The 13,847-nt window shown below is 34.6% G+C and overlaps 3 protein-coding genes across 3 annotated transcripts; all 3 read right to left on the bottom strand.

Annotated features, from left to right (window-relative positions):
• Nucleotides 1-1,092: 1,092 nt before the first annotated feature.
• On the bottom strand, nucleotides 1,093-3,717 carry LOC148654471 (sulfotransferase 6B1-like). The gene is made up of 6 exons (XM_088646709.1): nucleotides 3,503-3,717; nucleotides 3,174-3,382; nucleotides 2,900-3,026; nucleotides 2,531-2,625; nucleotides 1,991-2,177; nucleotides 1,093-1,577 (listed from the first exon to the last, which is right to left on the bottom strand). The coding sequence occupies exons 1-6, from the start codon at nucleotides 3,639-3,641 to the stop codon at nucleotides 1,459-1,461; spliced, it is 876 nt and encodes a 291-aa protein (XP_088502835.1). The 5' UTR covers nucleotides 3,642-3,717; the 3' UTR covers nucleotides 1,093-1,458.
• Nucleotides 3,718-5,893: 2,176 nt separating this feature from the next.
• On the bottom strand, nucleotides 5,894-8,514 carry LOC148654472 (sulfotransferase 6B1-like). The gene is made up of 6 exons (XM_088646710.1): nucleotides 8,299-8,514; nucleotides 7,970-8,178; nucleotides 7,696-7,822; nucleotides 7,327-7,421; nucleotides 6,792-6,978; nucleotides 5,894-6,378 (listed from the first exon to the last, which is right to left on the bottom strand). The coding sequence occupies exons 1-6, from the start codon at nucleotides 8,435-8,437 to the stop codon at nucleotides 6,260-6,262; spliced, it is 876 nt and encodes a 291-aa protein (XP_088502836.1). The 5' UTR covers nucleotides 8,438-8,514; the 3' UTR covers nucleotides 5,894-6,259.
• A 2,173-nt stretch (nucleotides 8,515-10,687) lies between these two features.
• Nucleotides 10,688-13,304, bottom strand: LOC148654473 (sulfotransferase 6B1-like). The gene is made up of 6 exons (XM_088646711.1): nucleotides 13,101-13,304; nucleotides 12,772-12,980; nucleotides 12,498-12,624; nucleotides 12,129-12,223; nucleotides 11,589-11,775; nucleotides 10,688-11,175 (listed from the first exon to the last, which is right to left on the bottom strand). Exons 1-6 carry the CDS (start codon nucleotides 13,237-13,239, stop codon nucleotides 11,057-11,059), a joined length of 876 nt encoding a protein of 291 aa, XP_088502837.1. The 5' UTR covers nucleotides 13,240-13,304; the 3' UTR covers nucleotides 10,688-11,056.
• Between the last annotated feature and the right edge of the window lie 543 nt (nucleotides 13,305-13,847).

Below are 13,847 nucleotides of genomic sequence, written 5' to 3' on the forward strand. Positions count from 1 at the left end.
AGAATTGAAATACAGATCAATTTAATAAAGAAAATAATTTTAATCATTTAAATAGAAAATAAGGGAACTTAGATTAACTGTCGTCACACAAGGAAAAATTATCCAGACACAAAAGGAAGAAAACTGTGTAATTATTGAGTGCATGATTAGGCATTTCTTCAGACTTCCATTCTAAAACTATTTAGGATATTTTAATAGATAAGGAAATCTGAAACATTAAATTGTAATTTACCCACCCAAATACTCAAGAACTCGAGAAATGTTGGGGTTAAACTGTAATTTAAACAGGTCCAATGTCATGTGTTAAGATATGAACAACATCTGGGGATCAGTAGAAGAATAATTATCGAGTGAGAAAATCAGTGAAGCAGCAGCCCATAGAAATATTTTGACATCATGTGCTTATTTTTCCCAAATGGAATCTGAAAACGAATTTTTTAGTTCCGAATTTTATTTTGGAAATGTGCTATATTTTGGTTTTGTTTTCTGGTGAATTCATACATTTTTAATTTCCCATGTTAGTTTATACTTTATCACCGTATAAACAAAAAAAGTGCTTAAAAACTGGTTTAATAAAACGGGGATATGCAGCACTGTGAAGAGTTTTTAATTATTATTTATTTATGAATGGTTTTTGGTTGTTCAACTGAAACTCATCAAAGAAGATATTTCATTACTGATTAAGACAATTTAACTCAAATGCTGTAATGTATTGTTTTGAAATGAAAAAAGTTGTAGTTTTTTAAATTGATTTATTTTTTTTCTTTTCAGCAGTTTTACTGGCTGGTTATGTAATAATTAACATTTAATAATATTCATGAATTTATAAGACATCCTGTATAACTATAAATATTTTCACCTGCAAAAAAGGTCAAATGGAGAGTTCCTTTTTAAATAATTCCATTTCGTTTTTTTCAGCCAGGTGAGTTATCTCCAAGGTATTAAATACACCCCAACTTTATAGCTGTTGGCTTGTTTCATCGATATTCGAATTGGATCAAAGTACTGACTCTGAAGTTTAAGAAGCACAGATTCCACCAGCAGACATAAAGCTCCTACACCTCAATCTGAGTGAAGAAGAAAAACATGGAGTCTTAGCCAAAATGATCATTTATTAATTGCAAATAACAAAATGTCACGTACATTTACAAAAACACAGAGAAATGCACAGTTTTTAAATATATTAAAATATTAAATAAATAATGTTATTTATATCTAACATAAATATCCTGTACACATTCATTTCAGTATCAGTATATTTCCTTTACAGAACTTTGAACAACAAATGTGAAAAGTCACTTTTATGGGAAAATAAATTACAGAGTATTTCTAGTGCTTTAAGAAATTCTATTCATACCAAAAGTAACTGTCAGTTTTATGAAGGGACAGAATATGCTGGTGATAATGAATACAAAAGGGATGAGATCGTATTTCACAGCATACTTCATCCCTTCCTTGCTAACACTCATATTCAGCTTGTCTTGCTAATTCACTGGAGTTGATCTTGTCCTTAAACAGTGCTTCAAACTGGAAGTTCTGCTTGGAGGTAAAATGATTCTTCCAGTCACCCACAGCACCTACACATTGAAAGAGAATGGCAAGTTAGAAAACACAATTTCATGACGTATGTGATGTGCATTTACACAATCTGATGTCTTTAAAGTAAGACTGGTCTCTTCTTTTTAGTGATTCTGGTAGTCTTGAGAAACATTCTTACTACATGAATGAAAAAAGAACTTTTCTTATGACGTTTCATACTGGAAATACTCTTGAGAAATACTTTGCCCTGCAGATTCATTTACACCCTGTTGAAATAACAACAAACTAGCATTGTATAACAGATTGAATTATGGATGGGTTAATGTGTCCCTTGTGTTTTCTGTAAATAGCTACAAGAGGCTGGAAATGCAGGTTGTACCCATTTGATATCCAACAATTCTGCTTTTCAATATACTGTCTGAAATATTGGCATTTGAAATGAAGGCCTCACCTTTCCTGAAGATCAGCTTCTTATCAGATGTCAGTGCGCAAACTGTGTGCTTTGTGTCGACTTTCTCCTTCTGTGCCTTTTCTTTCATTTCGCTGAAGGAGGATTTCTTCACGATCTCATTGATTTGATCTTCGGAGACGCTGATGTTCAAAAATGAACTGATCTCCTTGACGTATTTTGGGAGGTCCTGTGAAACACAAAATGACAGTTTATTTAGTCATTTAGTTACAACTATCATGTGAACAATTCACAACTATCATTTACACCTGTTTACACCTTTTAGGAGTAAAAACAGAAGCCCCTGTTAGATGTGAGAAGAGGCCATTTGGCTTCATTATTAGTAGTTCAGGGATGCAAGAATCTAGTCCAGCTGTTTTAAAGAAGAAGTCAGTGTATCAGCTTTGACAACATGGCTTGGTAGCTTGTTCCATGCTCCCACTGCCCTTTGAGTAAAGAAGTGTCTCCTGTTCTCGGTTTCAAATACAATTCCATGGAATATTGTTGACATCACTGTTTACTTTATATGTTTTAGAAACTCACCTTCTTCATGGACTCGTAGTACAGAAAAAGTGTATTTTCATCATGTTGATTCTTCTCCCAGCTCTGGACATGATCAATCCAAGATCCATAGACCACTGCAATAGAAAGAAAGAAATGTTAGTCCTAATTGGAAATGTGATGTTGCCGTTTGTTAGACATGATTGTTTTACTCCAGTTTCCATATAGTTTGGTATCCAGACTGTGACTAAGAAGTGGGATTATTTCTAATCAAAGTTCTTGAATGAATACAATGGAAGAAACGTTTCCAGCATCATGAACCAGTAGTAGCATAATTCTAAGAAAGTGGAATGTATCTTATTGTTTACAAATCTGTACCGAACACGAAGCAAGGCTGAACAATATGCTTACCTTCTCCTTTCAAGAACATGTCCAAAAAGGTTGACCACTTCTCAATCTTGGGCAGAAGAGGGTTTTGTTGGTAGTAGTGAAACATTGAAACTGCAGTGTCTTTGGGATTCCTGATCACATAAATCATCTGCAAAGAAAACAAAGGTAAATTTAGACATACTTCATTATTTAATCACAACTTTTAGGAACGTCATGTATAGGACTAATAAACGCCCAGTCATTGTCAACTAATCTTTAAGAGTTGAGAAGTGTACTGGAGGTTGCCAGTGCCTACCTTGCATTTCTTTGTTTTGAACTGCACAGGGATCATGTCATGGCTGAGGTGTGTGGGGATGAGTCTCTTGCTGGGCAGGTTCCTCAGCTCGTCAAATTTGGAGAGATCTCCAAACTCAAGAGCTGAAGTCAGGGTCACCTGGCCTGTTGCGTTGTTGTCGCTGTTGCAGTGGTACAGGTTCTTCATGATCTCTGTCAGCCAATGGGTGCCTGGGAGAAGCCAAAAGATCACGTGTGAAATCAAGCTGTCAGGTTTCAAAAACCACATAAATGTGGGAGACAGAAAGAAAGTTTTCAGAAAACCCATGCTCTGGAGAGGAATGTTCTTACCTGATTTTGGATAGGACACTAAGACTACATCATCTTCTCTGGCCTCAAACGTGTCCAGGGCTTGGAGCAGCTCTGTGGAGACCGTGGTTGAGAAGGGAATGCCCTTGAAGCTGTGAATAAGCTCTGTTTGTTCCGGCATCGTTAGGTGATTGTATCCTCACAAGCAGTCTGAAGTCTGCAGATGTAGTGTAGTCGAGGTGGATAATTCAGAGACGGCTCTCTCTCAGATTATATAGCCTTGGCATAACGGAACTTACAGCAATGATGTGATGCAACGGAAAGTTATCCAGACCTTTCAGACGCAGAAGGAAATTGAGTCATTTGCCGTATTGTGTATATGACTGAGCAGTTTATCTTACTTTTCAATTTAATACACTATGGGATGTATGTACAGATGTAGGATTTCGATATGCATAATACATTAAATTACAAATTTCAAGTCTAAAAGTCTTCAAAAATGTTATACTTTGAAGGGATTGTGGGGAAGTCATTGAAAACACTGTATCACCTGTGTACTCTACATACAATTGTGACACCTATCTCATTTAAGACCATCTTTGAAATCTGCATATGTTTTTTGTCAATGTTTTAATTTTTGGTGTCTTTTATGTTGTTATTTCAAAAGATCTTAGAAATGACTATGCCTCTAGAGTAGAGAAGTTCTGTATCTTACGTACCTTTTGGCTGAAATTCAAACCCATGAGCACATGGTCCTAAAATACATACCCCATAAAAGATCATGAAAATATAAAGATTTTGGCTTTGTTTATTGAAATAATAATTCAAGTGGTATTATCTTTTGATTTTCTTTCTTAAGTTATACACTATCATACAATATACAGTATGAACCATAAAAATATGTTTTACGACTGTGTTATTAAATCAGTGATTGTATTTTGAAGGTTGTTGTATAATGATTTATTGACAGTTTTATTGTTGTTGACAGGAAAATTTAATAATGAAAACATTTCATCACTGGTACTGGGTATTAAAATCAAACACTGTAATGTATTGTTTAATGAATCATGATTTTGTTTTGAAAACCAGAAAAGATTATGAATGAGGTTGATTTTTTATTTTTAGTTTGAGCAGTTTTACAGACTGCTTACGTGTTATTATTTTATATGTTTTTATTCAATTATAATTCATTTAAATGTCATCATTTTTATTTGCTTAAAATTTTCAGAATTTGAGGTTACTTTTAAAATGATTACATTTCATTTCTTTAGCCAGATGACTTGTCACTAAAGTATGAAGTACACTACATTTTTATCTTTGCATGCTTATTTCATTGACATTAGAATTGAAATACAGATCAATTTAATAAAGAAAATAATTTTAATCATTTAAATAGAAAATAAGGGAACTTAGATTAACTGTCGTCACACAAGGAAAAATTATCCAGACACAAAAGGAAGAAAACTGTGTAATTATTGAGTGCATGATTAGGCATTTCTTCAGACTTCCATTCTAAAACTATTTAGGATATTTTAATAGATAAGGAAATCTGAAACATTAAATTGTAATTTACCCACCCAAATACTCAAGAACTCGAGAAATGTTGGGGTTAAACTGTAATTTAAACAGGTCCAATGTCATGTGTTAAGATATGAACAACATCTGGGGATCAGTAGAAGAATAATTATCGAGTAAGAAAATCAGTGAAGCAGCAGCCCATAGAAATATTTTGACATCATGTGCTTATTTTTCCCAAATGGAATCTGAAAACGAATTTTTTAGTTCCGAATTTTATTTTGGAAATGTGCTATATTTTGGTTTTGTTTTCTGGTGAATTCATACATTTTTAATTTCCCATGTTAGTTTATACTTTATCACCGTATAAACAAAAAAAGTGCTTAAAAACTGGTTTAATAAAACGGGGATATGCAGCACTGTGAAGAGTTTTTAATTATTATTTATTTATGAATGGTTTTTGGTTGTTCAACTGAAACTCATCAAAGAAGATATTTCATTACTGATTAAGACAATTTAACTCAAATGCTGTAATGTATTGTTTTGAAATGAAAAAAGTTGTAGTTTTTTAAATTGATTTATTTTTTTTCTTTTCAGCAGTTTTACTGGCTGGTTATGTAATAATTAACATTTAATAATATTCATGAATTTATAAGACATCCTGTATAACTATAAATATTTTCACCTGCAAAAAAGGTCAAATGGAGAGTTCCTTTTTAAATAATTCCATTTCGTTTTTTTCAGCCAGGTGAGTTATCTCCAAGGTATTAAATACACCCCAACTTTATAGCTGTTGGCTTGTTTCATCGATATTCGAATTGGATCAAAGTACTGACTCTGAAGTTTAAGAAGCACAGATTCCACCAGCAGACATAAAGCTCCTACACCTCAATCTGAGTGAAGAAGAAAAACATGGAGTCTTAGCCAAAATGATCATTTATTAATTGCAAATAACAAAATGTCACGTACATTTACAAAAACACAGAGAAATGCACAGTTTTTAAATATATTAAAATATTAAATAAATAATGTTATTTATATCTAACATAAATATCCTGTACACATTCATTTCAGTATCAGTATATTTCCTTTACAGAACTTTGAACAACAAATGTGAAAAGTCACTTTTATGGGAAAATAAATTACAGAGTATTTCTAGTGCTTTAAGAAATTCTATTCATACCAAAAGTAACTGTCAGTTTTATGAAGGGACAGAATATGCTGGTGATAATGAATACAAAAGGGATGAGATCGTATTTCACAGCATACTTCATCCCTTCCTTGCTAACACTCATATTCAGCTTGTCTTGCTAATTCACTGGAGTTGATCTTGTCCTTAAACAGTGCTTCAAACTGGAAGTTCTGCTTGGAGGTAAAATGATTCTTCCAGTCACCCACAGCACCTACACATTGAAAGAGAATGGCAAGTTAGAAAACACAATTTCATGACGTATGTGATGTGCATTTACACAATCTGATGTCTTTAAAGTAAGACTGGTCTCTTCTTTTTAGTGATTCTGGTAGTCTTGAGAAACATTCTTACTACATGAATGAAAAAAGAACTTTTCTTATGACGTTTCATACTGGAAATACTCTTGAGAAATACTTTGCCCTGCAGATTCATTTACACCCTGTTGAAATAACAACAAACTAGCATTGTATAACAGATTGAATTATGGATGGGTTAATGTGTCCCTTGTGTTTTCTGTAAATAGCTACAAGAGGCTGGAAATGCAGGTTGTACCCATTTGATATCCAACAATTCTGCTTTTCAATATACTGTCTGAAATATTGGCATTTGAAATGAAGGCCTCACCTTTCCTGAAGATCAGCTTCTTATCAGATGTCAGTGCGCAAACTGTGTGCTTTGTGTCGACTTTCTCCTGCTGTGCCTTTTCTTTCATTTCGCTGAAGGAGGATTTCTTCACGATCTCATTGATTTGATCTTCGGAGACGCTGATGTTCAAAAATGAACTGATCTCCTTGACGTATTTTGGGAGGTCCTGTGAAACACAAAATGACAGTTTATTTAGTCATTTAGTTACAACTATCATGTGAACAATTCACAACTATCATTTACACCTGTTTACACCTTTTAGGAGTAAAAACAGAAGCCCCTGTTAGAAGTGAGGCCATTTGGCTTCCTTATTAGTAGTTCAGGGATGCAAGAATCTAGTCCAGCTGTTTTAAAGAAGAAGCCAGTGTATCAGCTTTGACAATATGGCTTGGTAGCTTGTTCCATGCTCCCACTGCCCTTTGAGTAAAGAAGTGTCTCCTGTTCTCAGTTTCAAATACAATTCCATGGAATAATGTTGACATCACTGTTTACTTTATATGTTTTAGAAACTCACCTTCTTCATGGACTCGTAGTACAGAAAAAGTGTATTTTCATCATGTTGATTCTTCTCCCAGCTCTGGACATGATCAATCCAAGATCCATAGACCACTGCAATAGAAAGAAAGAAATGTTAGTCCTAATTGGAAATGTGATGTTGCCGTTTGTTAGACATGATTGTTTTACTCCAGTTTCCATATAGTTTGGTATCCAGACTGTGACTAAGAAGTGGGATTATTTCTAATCAAAGTTCTTGAATGAATACAATGGAAGAAACGTTTCCAGCATCATGAACCAGTAGTAGCATAATTCTAAGAAAGTGGAATGTATCTTATTGTTTACAAATCTGTACCGAACACGAAGCAAGGCTGAACAATATGCTTACCTTCTCCTTTCAAGAACATGTCCAAAAAGGTTGACCACTTCTCAATCTTGGGCAGAAGAGGGTTTTGTTGGTAGTAGTGAAACATTGAAACTGCAGTGTCTTTGGGATTCCTGATCACATAAATCATCTGCAAAGAAAACAAAGGTAAATTTAGACATACTTCATTATTTAATCACAACTTTTAGGAACGTCATGTATAGGACTAATAAACGCCCAGTCATTGTCAACTAATCTTTAAGAGTTGAGAAGTGTACTGGAGGTTGCCAGTGCCTACCTTGCATTTCTTTGTTTTGAACTGCACAGGGATCATGTCATGGCTGAGGTGTGTGGGGATGAGTCTCTTGCTGGGCAGGTTCCTCAGCTCGTCAAATTTGGAGAGATCTCCAAACTCCAGAGCTGAAGTCAGGGTCACCTGGCCTGTTGCGTTGTTGTCGCTGTTGCAGTGGTACAGGTTCTTCATGATCTCTGTCAGCCAATGGGTGCCTGGGAGAAGCCAAAAGATCACGTGTGAAATCAAGCTGTCAGGTTTCAAAAACCACATAAATGTGGGAGACAGAAAGAAAGTTTTCAGAAAACCCATGCTCTGGAGAGGAATGTTCTTACCTGATTTTGGATAGGACACTAAGACTACATCATCTTCTCTGGCCTCAAACGTGTCCAGGGCTTGGAGCAGCTCTGTGGAGACCGTGGTTGAGAAGGGAATGCCCTTGAAGCTGTGAATAAGCTCTGTTTGTTCCGGCATCGTTAGGTGATTGTATCCTCACAAGCAGTCTGAAGTCTGCAGATGTAGTGTAGTCGAGGTGGATAATTCAGAGACGGCTCTCTCTCAGATTATATAGCCTTGGCATAACGGAACTTACAGCAATGATGTGATGCAACGGAAAGTTATCCAGACCTTTCAGACGCAGAAGGAAATTGAGTCATTTGCCGTATTGTGTATATGACTGAGCAGTTTATCTTACTTTTCAATTTAATACGCTATGGGATTTATGTACAGATGTAGGATTTCGATATGCATAATACATTAAATTACAAATTTCAAGTCTAAAAGTCTTCAAAAATGTTATACTTTGAAGGGATTGTGGGGAAGTCATTGAAAACACTGTATCACCTGTGTACTCTACATACAATTGTGACACCTATCTCATTTAAGACCATCTTTGAAATCTGCATATGTTTTTTGTCAATGTTTTAATTTTTGGTGTCTTTTATGTTGTTGTTTCAAAAGATTTTAGAAATGACTATGCCCCTAGAGTAGAGAAGTTCTGTATCTTACGTTCCTTTTGGCTGAAATTCAAACCCATGAGCACATGGTCCTAAAATACATACCCCATAAAAGATCATGAAAATATAAAGATTTTGGCTTTGTTTATTGAAATAATAATTCAAGTGGTATTATCTTTTAATTTTCTTTCTTAAGTTATACCCTATCATACAATATACAGTATGAACCATAAAAATATGTTTTACGGCTGTGTTATTAAATCAGTGATTGTATTTTGAAGGTTGTTGTATAATGATTTATTGACAGTTTTATAGTTGTTGACAGGAAAATTTAATAATGAAAACATTTCATCACTGGTACTGGGTATTAAAATCAAACACTGTAATGTATTGTTTAATGAATCATGATTTTGTTTTGAAAACCAGAAAAGATTATGAATGATATTGATTTTTTATTTTTAGTTTGAGCAGTTTTACAGACTGTTTACGTGTTATTATTTTATATGTTTTTATTCAATTATAATTAATTTAATTGTCATCATTTTTATTTGCTTAAAATTTTCAGAATTTGAGGTTACTTTTAAAATGATTACATTTCATTTCTTCAGCCAGATGACTTGTCACTAAAGTATGAAGTACACTACATTTTTATATTTGCATGCTCATTTCATTGATATTAGAATTGAAATACAGATCAATTTAATAAGGAAACTAATTGTAATCATTTAAATAGAAAATAAGGGAACTTAGATTAAATGTCGTCACACAAGGAAAAATTATCCAGACACAAAAGGAAGAAAACTGTAATTATTGTGTGCATGATTAGGCATTTCTTCAGACTTCTGTTATAAAACTATTTAGGATATTTTAATAGATAAGGAAATCTGAAACATTCAATTGTAATTTTCCCACCCAAATACTCAAGAACTCAGTAAAAGTTTGGGTTAAACTGTAATTTAAACAGGTCCAATGTCATGTGTTAAGATATGAACAACATTTGTTGATCAGTAGAAGAATAATTATCGAGTAAGAAAATCAGTGAAGCAGGAGCCCTTAGAAACATTTTGACATCATGTGCTTATTTTTCCCAAATGGAATCTGAAAACAAATGTTTTATTTCCGAATTTTATTTTGCAAATGTGCTATATTTTGGTTTTGTTTTCTGGTGAATTCATACATTTTTAATTTCCCATGTTAGTTTATACTTTATCACCGTATAAACAAAAAAAGTGCTTAAAAACTGGTTTATTAAAACGGGGATTTGCAGCACTGTGAAGAGTTTTTAATTATTATTTATTTATGAATGGTTTTTGGTTGTTCAACTGAAACTCATCAAAGAAGATATTTCATTACTGATTAAGACAATTTAATTCAAATGCTGTAATGTATTGTTTTGAAAAGAAAAAAGTTGTAGTTTATTTAATTGATTGATTTTTTTTCTTTTCAGCAGTTTTACTGGCTGGTTATGTACTAATTAACATTTAATAATATTCATGAATTTATAAGACATCCTGTATAACTATAATTATTTTCACCTGCAAAAAAGGTCAAATGGAGACTTCCTTTTTAAATAATTCCATTTCATTTTTTTCAGCCAGGTGAGTTATCTCCAAGGTATTAAATACACCCCAACTTTATAGCTGTTGGCTTGTTTCATCGATATTCGAATTGGATCAAAGTACTGACTCTGAAGTTTAAGAAGCACAGATTCCACCAGCAGACATAAAGCTCCTACACCTCAATCTGAGTGAAGAAGAAAAACATGGAGTCTTAGCCAAAATGATCATTTATTAATTGCAACTAACAAAATGTCCAGACATTTACAAAAACACAGAGAAAGGCACAGTTTTTAAATATATTAAAATATTAATAAATAATGTTATTTATAATTAACATAAATATCCTGTATACATTCATTTCAGTATCAGTATATTTCCTTTACAGAACTTTGAACAACAAATGTGAAAAGTCACTTTTATGGGAAAATAAATTACAGAGTATTTCTAGTGCTTTAAGAAATTCTATTCATATTGTACCAAAAGTAACTGTCAGTTTTATGAAGGGACAGAATATGCTGGTGATAATGAATACAAAAGGGATGAGATCGTATTTCACAGCATACTTCATCCCTTCCTTGCTAACACTCATATTCAGCTTGTCTTGCTAATTCACTGGAGTTGATCTTGTCCTTAAACAGTGCTTCAAACTGGGCGTTCTGCTTGGAGGTAAAATGATTCTTCCAGTCACCCACAGCACCTACACATTGAAAGAGAATGGCAAGTTAGAAAACACAATTTCATGACGTATGTGATGTGCATTTACACAATCTGATGTCTTTAAAGTAAGACTGGTCTCTTCTTTTTAGTGATTCTGGTAGTCTTGAGAAACATTCTTACTACATGAATGAAAAAAGAACTTTTCTTATGACGTTTCATACTGGAAATACTCTTGAGAAATACTTTGCCCTGCAGATTCATTTACACCCTGTTGAAATAACAACAAACTAGCTTCATATAACAGCATGAATTGAGGATGGGTTAATGTGTCCCTTGTGTTTTCTGTAAATAGCTACAAGAGGCTGGAAATGCAGGTTGTACCCATTTGATATCCAACAATTCTGCCTTTCAATATTCTGTCTGAAATATTGGCATTTGAAATGAAGGCCTCACCTTTCCTGAAGATCAGCTTCTTATCAGATGTCAGTGCGCAAACTGTGTGCTTTGTGTCGACTTTCTCCTTCTGTGCCTTTTCTTTCATTTCGCTGAAGGAGGATTTCTTCACGATCTCATTGATTTGATCTTCGGAGACGCTGATGTTCAAAAATGAACTGATCTCCTTGACGTATTTTGGGAGGTCCTGTGAAACACAAAATGACAGTTTATTTAGTCATTTAGTTACAACTATCATGTGAACAATTCACAACTATCATTTACACCTGTTTACACCTTTTAGGAGTAAAAACAGAAGCCCCTGTTAGATGTGAGAAGAGGCCATTTGGCTTCATTATTAGTAGTTCAGGGATGCAAGAATCTAGTCCAGCTGTTTTAAAGAAGAAGTCAGTGTATCAGCTTTGACAACATGGCTTGGTAGCTTGTTCCATGCTCCCACTGCCCTTTGAGTAAAGAAGTGTCTCCTGTTCTCGGTTTCAAATACAATTCCATGGAATAATGTTGACATCACTGTTTACTTTATATGTTTTAGAAACTCACCTTCTTCATGGACTCGTAGTACAGAAAAAGTGTATTTTCATCATGTTGATTCTTCTCCCAGCTCTGGACATGATCAATCCAAGATCCATAGACCACTGCAATAGAAAGAAAGAAATGTTAGTCCTAATTGGAAATGTGATGCTGCCGTTTGTTAGACATGATTGTTTTACTCCAGTTTCCATATAGTTTGGTATCCAGACTGTGACTAAGAAGTGGGATTATTTCTAATCAAAGTTCTTGAATGAATACAATGGAAGAAACGTTTCCAGCATCATGAACCAGTAGTAGCATAATTCTAAGAAAGTGGAATGTATCTTATTGTTTACAAATCTGTACCGAACACGAAGCAAGGCTGAACAATATGCTTACCTTCTCCTTTCAAGAACATGTCCAAAAAGGTTGACCACTTCTCAATCTTGGGCAGAAGAGGGTTTTGTTGGTAGTAGTGAAACATTGAAACTGCAGTGTCTTTGGGATTCCTGATCACATAAATCATCTGCAAAGAAAACAAAGGTAAATTTAGACATACTTCATTATTTAATCACAACTTCTAGGAACGCCATGTATAGGAATAATAAACGCCCAGTCATTGTCAACTAATCATTAAGAATTGAGAAGTGTACTGGAGGTTGCCAGTGCCTACCTTGCATTTCTTTGTTTTGAACTGCACAGGGATCATGTCATGGCTGAGGTGTGTGGGGATGAGTCTCTTGCTGGGCAGGTTCCTCAGCTCGTCAAATTTGGAGAGATCTCCAAACTCCAGAGCTGAAGTCAGGGTCACCTGGCCTGTTGCGTTGTTGTCGCTGTTGCAGTGGTACAGGTTCTTCATGATCTCTGTCAGCCAATGGGTGCCTGGGAGAAGCCAAAAGATCACGTGTGAAATCAAGCTGTCAGGTTTCAAAAACCACATAAATGTGGGAGACAGAAAGAAAGTTTTCAGAAAACCCATGCTCTGGAGAGGAATGTTCTTACCTGATTTTGGATAGGACACTAAGACTACATCATCTTCTCTGGCCTCAAACGTGTCCAGGGCTTGGAGCAGCTCTGTGGAGACCGTGGTTGAGAAGGGAATGCCCTTGAAGCTGTGAATAAGCTCTGTTTGTTCCGGCATCGTTAGGTGATTGTATCCTCACAAGCAGTCTGAAGTCTGCAGATGTAGTGTAGTCGAGGTGGATAATTCAGAGATGGCTCTCTCTCAGATTATATAGCCTTGGCATAACGGAACTTACAGCAATGATGTGATGCAAAGGAAAGTTATCCAGACCTTTCAGACGCAGAAGGAAATTGAGTCATTTGCCGTATTGTGTATATGACTGAGCAGTTTATCTTACTTTTCAATTTAATACGCTATGGGATTTATGTACAGATGTAGGATTTCGATATGCATAATACATTAAATTACAAATTTCAAGTCTAAAAGTCTTCAAAAATGTTATACTTTGAAGGGATTGTGGGGAAGTCATTGAAAACACTGTATCACCTGTGTACTCTACATACAATTGTGACACCTATCTCATTTAAGACCATCTTTGAAATCTGCATATGTTTTTTGTCAATGTTTTAATTTTTGGTGTCTTTTATGTTGTTGTTTCAAAAGATTTTAGAAATGACTATGCCCCTAGAGTAGAGAAGTTCTGTATCTTACGTTCCTTTTGGCTGAAATTCAAACCCATGAGCACATGGTCCTAAAATACATACCCCATAAAAGATCATGAAAAT

This window comes from Lepisosteus platostomus, chromosome 9, assembly GCF_059453375.1.
Source record: "Lepisosteus platostomus isolate fLepPlt1 chromosome 9, fLepPlt1.hap1, whole genome shotgun sequence".
NCBI classification, from domain to species: Eukaryota; Metazoa; Chordata; class Actinopteri; order Semionotiformes; family Lepisosteidae; genus Lepisosteus; species Lepisosteus platostomus.